The sequence below is a fragment of the Gekko japonicus genome, unplaced genomic scaffold (assembly GCF_001447785.1).
Source record: "Gekko japonicus isolate JY-2015 unplaced genomic scaffold, Gekko_japonicus_V1.1 scaffold5037, whole genome shotgun sequence".
Lineage (NCBI taxonomy): Eukaryota > Metazoa > Chordata > Lepidosauria > Squamata > Gekkonidae > Gekko > Gekko japonicus.
This window is the reverse complement of record NW_015172702.1, coordinates 1-7,241: the sequence shown is the minus strand read 5'-3', so window position 1 is coordinate 7,241 and position 7,241 is coordinate 1. Positions and strand designations below refer to the sequence as shown.

At 49.1% G+C, this 7,241-nt stretch overlaps 1 protein-coding gene across 1 annotated transcript; it reads left to right on the top strand.

The window, feature by feature from the left end:
- The first annotated feature begins 3,732 nt into the window (after nucleotides 1-3,732).
- IER3 (immediate early response 3) lies at nucleotides 3,733-5,857 on the top strand. The gene is made up of 2 exons (XM_015421795.1): nucleotides 3,733-4,040; nucleotides 5,287-5,857. Exons 1-2 carry the CDS (start codon nucleotides 3,822-3,824, stop codon nucleotides 5,623-5,625), a joined length of 558 nt encoding a protein of 185 aa, XP_015277281.1. The 5' UTR covers nucleotides 3,733-3,821; the 3' UTR covers nucleotides 5,626-5,857.
- The last annotated feature ends 1,384 nt before the right edge of the window (nucleotides 5,858-7,241 follow it).

Here is a 7,241-nt window from a genome sequence, read left to right as displayed (position 1 = left end):
CAAAAGACTGTTTTAAAATAAAGCATTTACATCAACATTACGACAAAGACACAGGAAAGGTCTGTGGAGCAGCTACACACACACATGCAGAGAGAGAGAGACAGAGAGAGACTGACAGGGCTGCCAGCAACCAGGAGAATCATTTTGGGGGTGGGAAACAATGGTGTGCAATGTTGTGACTTCACTTCCAGTTTGTACCCGGATGCAACATCACAACACTCTAGGAATTTGCCAATCTCCATGATAAAAAGCCATACAGATCGACTAATTCCTAGAGTGTCATAATGGAAAGGAAAACATAATGTGTAATTAGGCCCTGTCACTCTTTGGCGTTGATTGTATCAGCGTTTTTTTATGTAACGTGCTGCTGCCATTCACACGAGGAAGAAACACAGTGCCCACCGCATCCTGTGGTGTTCGTGCTACACTTCTTCAGAACCAGTCTTTCATGCAGTTGCCACAGACCATTCTCACCTGCCTCTTTTTACAATCAACCTCCTGCCCTTTCTTCATCACTAAGGCTCTCCTTTTTTAAAAAAAGGAGTGGAGTGAATTATATCCATAAGAGCAAAACAGACAAAGCTGGTGTCCCCCCAAACCAGGCTGTTCCACAGTCTTGAAAATCAGCATCTTTCCAGAGAATGGCTCCAGGACCCCAATGCAATAATTTGGTCCATACTCAGCATTTCACAGAGGGGTGAAAAGTGCCACCAAGCTGTAGCCGACGAACAGAGGAGGTTTGCCATTGCTCGCCTCGGCTTAGCAACCCTGGACTTCCTTGGTGGTCTCCCATCCAAATACTAACCAGGGCTGACCCTGCTTAGCTTCCAAGAGCTGATGAAATCAGGCTACCCTGGGCACGCAAGGGTGAGCATCCAGTTGCATATATAAAAACCAGCTCACCTGGGTGTACCCTTTGCTTTCAGAGACACACCCAATGCTTTGCATCTGCTTCCTACAAGATTAACAGTGCCATATACATATATATATTATTATTATATGCTTCCCGTGTGCAACTCTGCCATATGATAGATAAATACTAAGTGCCATACTAAGCAAAGTCACACCCTTCTAAGCTTATTGACTTCAGTGGACTTTGAAGGGTGTTAAGTTAACTCTGTTTAGGGTTGCACTGTAAATGTGCAGCCTGAAACTGGCTCCACCTGGCACTTGACTCGGCAAACCTGCTTGGCATTCAACACCGGATGCTGATAAAAGGCCTCAAGCTCATAGCCTGAAACTAACTTCCCCCCACCCACCCCCTTTCTGGGGGTGTTTTTAAACATCTAGTCTGCTGGTGCTCTGGAGAACCTGCAAGCTTGCACATTCTTTTGGTTGCTCTTAAGAAGTGGTATTACATAGCTTCCTGTTTTGGGATACCCATGCAGAAGTATTGCAGATACTGGAAAGCCAGAAAAGTCAGGGGGCGGGCACATGCAACAAGCCCCACCCCCTGCTCCTCAGTCAGAGCAAGAAGCAGCCAGGTAAGCTGCAGAGCCCCCTGGCCCAAAACGGCACCTTTAAGACCAAGTTTTATTCAGGTACAAGCTCTCCCTCCTCTGCGAGGACAGATCTGCACGTTTCCCCCCCCTCCAATAGCTAACAATCCAAAAGAGTCCAGGGGAGCCTGAGCAGTGGGTGTTGCCTTCTGACACACTTCTGGTGATGTCAGGGTGTGTGGCATATGCAAATAAGGTATGCTAATGAGTTATGCTAATGAGCTCCTGCACCTCTTTTTCCACAAAATGACCCCTGCATAGCTTCCTTTGGGATACCCACACAGAAGTATTGCAGATACTGGAAAGCCAGAAAAGTTCAAATCAGTGGGGGGATACTGACTGAGCCCATCACTAACCTATCTAAAACAGGGGTGTCAAACATAAGGCCTGGGGGGCCGGAACCAGCCCGTCCAGGGCTCTTACCCGGCCCACAAGCAACTGGTATGTATGGAAATGTAAGGTACTCCCCCTTTTATAGTATCCTTTGAGAGGAAATCTAGTCTTGTATATGATTAAATGCATTTATTGGGGCTTTTGTGGGTTCCCCAGTAAATGAACTGCTTTCACTGCTAAGAGTCCATTGCTTTTGTTTGTATTTTGGAAGGAAGGCAGGGAGGCCAGGGGCTAAAGAAATGAGAAGATTGTGGGGTAAAAATACCTCACACGACACGGGGCATCAAGACAGGAACAGCTGTGTGCTGCAGGATAGTCTGGGTAACAGGGCAGCCAGAGACAGGGAAGGAAAAGAGAGGGCCATGGCTCAGGGACATAGCATCTTATTAGCATGCAGAAGGTCCCGGGTTCAACTCCCGCTATCCCCAGCCAAAATAATCAAATAGCAGGCGATACAAAAGACCTCAGCCTGAAAGTCTGGAGAGAGAGCTGCTGCCAGTCAGAGTGAACAATACTGATCTTAGGTCCCGGTCACACGAGAGTTGATCTTAGTAGACCAAGTATAAGGCAGCTTCATGCATTCATATCATGGAAGCTTCACACAGGACTGAAGGAAAGGAGCAGGTGACTGCTATTTGAAGACAAGTGCAGAGGAGGAGGTGAATTTCCCCTTTTGATATAAAAGTAACCAACTCAATCTTTTGGATGCAGCATTTTAATCCCAAAGTATTTCTGTGCATTTGCTGTACACATCAGAGCAGGGGCTCTTAACCTTTAACGAGGCCCTTGTGTGTGATGGTCACCAGCCAAGTCCTTACTGTCAGGTTTGATTTCTGTTTGATAGCTGCCGCTATTGGGGGCGCCCTGACCAGTCTTGCCTGATCTCGTCAGATCTTGGAAGCTAAGCAGGGTTGGCCCTGGTTAGCACTTGCATGGGAGACTACTAAGGAATATCAAGGTCACTACGCAGAGGTAGGCAATGGCAAACCCCCTCTGAATGTCTCTTGCGTTGAAAACTTTATGGGGTCACCACAAGTTGGCTGTGACTTGAGAGCAAAAGACCTAAAAAAAACTATTGGGGGTGTGTGTGTCTAGGATCTGGGATTTTATCCTCAGGGCTGACTAGTAGCAGTAGAAAACAGTGCTCCTTCACTGGATGTCAAAAGCCATTGCAAGTAGGGAAAAGGGGTTGCCTAAAATCCTAAATAGCCATTTCTCCTTCCCGTTTGTAGACTGCTGCTGGGGGTGTGTGTGTTTCATATGATCTCCATTAAGGCATGGAGCATTGGTCACTGGGGGGGGGGTATTTGTGAATTTCCTGCATTGTGAGGGGGTTGGACAAGATGACCCTGGAGATCCTTACCAGCTCTATTATTCTACTGTGTCAGAGAATGCCCGGCAGCTGCTCTCTATCTGTGGTTTCAGTTGCATGCCTTTATAAAAGCCACTGACATTTCTGGAGTTATATCATAGGCCAGGAGCTTTACGCCCCTCCGTCTCTGATAGATAAGGAAGCAGTTGAATGTGTGTGTGTGTGTGTGTGTTTATTTTCTGCAGGGCATGCCCTTCCCCCACTCTCACTGTTTGTGCTTACACAACCCTCCCTCTTCCTTTCTCACTCTCTCCCTGCATTGCGTGACAATTCCCCATTCAACCGGGCGGGCCGCCAACACTGACTGAACACAGAAGTTTGGATTTTCCACAATGAGCTGTCATTCAATCACCCAATCACAGGCATTCTCTTCTGTCTCCCTAGCCAATCGTACCGCAAGGGGAGTGTCACTGCTCCTGCTCATAAAGCCTTTGCTGGCAAGCACCTTCTCATCCTCGCTTATTACACTGCTAAGCAAACCAGCTGCTCTCTCTCTCTCTTGCTTATTACACTGCTAAGCAAACCAGCTGATCTCTCTTGCTTGCGTTCTCCGTTAGATGAGTTCCCTGTACGGCACGACAACTATGTGCTGTGCATGTGAGCCCAGGCTACCTGCGCTAAAGATGCCCAAGGTCCCACATCGGGCTCAGCCCACAGGGCCCCAGTACTTCACTTTCGACCCACTCCCAGAGGTCGAGATGAGTCCAGCCTACAAGAAGTCCTCGAGGACCACCAGGATCAAGAAGAGATCCCGGAGAGTTCTCTATCCCCCAGTGGTAAGTTAGCAAGTTTGGACCCCTGTAGAGAAAAGGGGACAGGATCTCTTGGGGTGGAACGGAGGGTACTATCAGCCGGACTCCTAGGTCCACTGGCAAAGAAGTGGGGTGCAGCTGAGAGGGGGCAGCAGGGTAATTGTGGGACTAAGAGTGGAGTAAGGTCTACAGTTCAGGATTCTGGAGTTCTCTCAGAAAAGGGATTTGTCTTCAGGATCTTTAAGACTCTGGGCTCTTCACGATGGACAGTGCCAGTGAATGAGGGAAGCTAGATAGTAAATATCACCTTCTTCATGCACGTAGAATTACTTCCTCTCCCCACCCACCCACCGCACCGGCAAAGCCTGTGTTGAATGGCTGACCAAAACTCAGCAACTTCCTCCACTGCTGCATCACCAAGGCAGGGGGAAGCCTTACCTGCTTAATTTCTATAGACAGGCTACCTTTGGGGCAAAGGAGCCTTGTCAAAAAGAAAGAAGAAGAAGGTGGCATACTATGAGTCAGGCATGGGTGCAAAATTCGCTCGCTATTAGTCACCCATCCTTACCTGTCCCAGCACGTCACTCCTCTCCTCACATGATTCTGAAGAGAGGAAGTGACCCATGCCCTAGTTCCCTCTCTTCTCCATGCTCTGGGTACCAAGGGATCTCTGATATGACGCCCCAGAAACAACCTGGTGCAGTCAGCTGTGGTTTGGTTTCCCTGTGCTACAGTTAGAGTTGCCAACTGTGAGTTGGGAAATTCCTAGAGGTTTGGGGTTGGAGCCTGGGGAGAGTGGGGTCTGGAGAGGGGAAGGCCCTCAGCTGGGTATAATACCATAGAATGTGTCCGCCGCCCCCCCCCCCCCGGCAGCCATTTTCTCCAAGGGAACTGATCTCTGTAGTCTGAAAATTAGTTGTTCCGGGAGATCTCCAGGCCTTTCCTGGAAGCTGGCAACTTTAACTACCATCTGGGTTAACTTGGCTAGCAGCAGGGTGGGGATCTAGTTAGAGGTGTAGGTGAAGGCAGAAAGAATAAGGCTGTGTATTTTGAGGAATGTGTGGTGTCTGGATAGACGTCTGGGCTTGGGGGCAAATAGAGCACTGCGTGACTCTGGGAATTGTATCTGTGGGTTTCTAGGGGGCAGCTTGGCATTAGCCAACGAGAAAGCTGGGAAACAGGCTCAATGGAAGGCTTTAAGAAAAAGGGTACAGGGGTGCTTTACTCCCCACCCCCGTCTCTAATCACCTCGTCCTCCTTCTCTTCATAGGTGAGGCGCTACTACCCCACGGAGGAGCGCAGCTTTGCCAAACGCCTCCTCGTCATCCTTCTGGCGATCGTCTTCTTCCAGATCTACAGCGCCGAGGAGGATCTCACAATTGCAGTAGCCTCCTCGGGTGCCGAGGGACGTCTCTTCGCCCACTCGGCGGCAAAGGCGAGGGAATCCCGTTGTGAACCCTTCCTCCTGGAGCAGCCCGGCACCACGGCGCGCTCTCTGGAAACGCAGGCGGCGGCCAATGCGACCGGTCGGCCCTGGGGAAACGAGTCTTCCACTTCCACCATCATAGACATCACCCTCCTTCTCTTGCAGGGCCGGGCTGCTTTCTGAAGAGCTTTCTAGGCCAGGTCAGGACTTTGGCTTTGGAGGAAGAAGGACCCCTTTTCTGTGCAGGGCTGGGGTCACGAACGAGTTAATGCCGCCTGGAATCCGGGCTAGCCTACTCTTTCCGGGATTGGCTCGCTCAGAAGCCACCGGGACTGACGTCAAGCTCAAACCGACACTACATACGCAGCGGGGAGGCGTTGCGCCCCCTTTTTCGCTGCCGAAGATCGGTCTTCTAGCGAGCAAAGGGAGGGGGAAATAAGTTAATGGGCTCCTTGATACTTTTTAAAAAAGTAGGCGCTAAAGATATTTCAAGGCGCCATTCAAACTGTTTCTTTGTTTTTAAATCTAAGACTGCCATGCTAAACATCTTCTGTGCTGGGTGGCAGCCAGCACCGTTCCTTGCTTTGTGTTTGCTTACCATGTAAGCATGCTCTGTCTTAAGAGCAATGACTGTATCCAAAGAACCATTTCTGAAAACAGACACAGTTAATTTATTTTGTGAACTGCACCTCGCATGACAACACACTGTTACAGATGGACCATCTGAACTCTGTATGTTCTGTGAACAAATGAAATAAACCTTTTAAAAAGGATTTTTCTGGTTTCTTTTGTCTTCTCTGATTGGGATACATAAAGAAGTATTGGGGAGTGGGGAATGAGGACAGCAGGATAATCATTTCAATCATTTCTCTTAATTAAGTGTTGTCAAGTCTCTGTTGACTTATGGTGACCCCTCATGGGGCTTTCAGGGCAAGATATGAGCAGAGGTGGTTTGTCACTGCCTTCCTCTGCATAGCAACCCGGATCTGCCATAGTGGTTTCCCATCCTACTACTTACCATGACCAAGTACTAACCTTTTTACCAACCCGATGACATGTATTGGTGACTGAACTTTCACATGAATGCATGAAGCTGCCTTATACTGAATCGGACCCTTGGTCCATCAAAATCAATATTGTCTACTGGCAGTGGCTCTCCAGGGTCTCACATCACCTACTGCCAAATCATTTAACTGGGGATTGAACCTGGGACCTTCTGCATGCCAAATAGATCCTCTACCACTAAGCCGTGGCCCCTCCCTTTCACCTTCTCAAAAACTCACACAATTGTTATGTCATTTGGTTGGTCCTAAGCTGCGGTGGCTCAAGTGATTAAGACGCTGAACTGCAGGCTGTGGAAGGTCAGTAGTTCAGCAGTTCGAGACCCGGGTGCCGCATGACGGAGTGAGCTCCCATCTCTAGTTCCAGCTCCTGCCAACCTAGCAGTTCGAAAGCAAGAAATTGCAAGTAGATAAATAGGTACCACTTCGGTGGGAAGGTAACAGCATTATGTGCACCTTGGTGTTTAGTCATGCCGGCCACATGACCACGGAAACGTCTTCGGACAGCGCTGGCTCTTCGCCTTTGAAACGGAGATGAGCACCGCAACCCTAGAGTCGGATTCGACTGGCTTTCGAGCAAGGGAACCTTCACCATTTAAAGAAAAGGTACTGGGATATGGAAGGGTATGGCGTATGCCATTCTTGGAAGCTAAGCAAGGTAGGACTTGGATGGGAGACTACCAAGGAAGGCTCTGCAATGGTAAGCCATCTTTGCTTCTCACTTGCCTTGGAAGCCCC

Bases quoted from the DNA above. Each gene is read 5' to 3' on its own strand.
- IER3 (XM_015421795.1), top strand. From the start codon at position 3,822: ATGAGTTCCCTGTACGGCACGACAACTATGTGCTGTGCATGTGAGCCC. The intron at 4,041-5,286 runs GTAAGTTAGCAA...TTCTCTTCATAG, and splicing joins GAGTTCTCTATCCCCCAGTG to GTGAGGCGCTACTACCCCAC.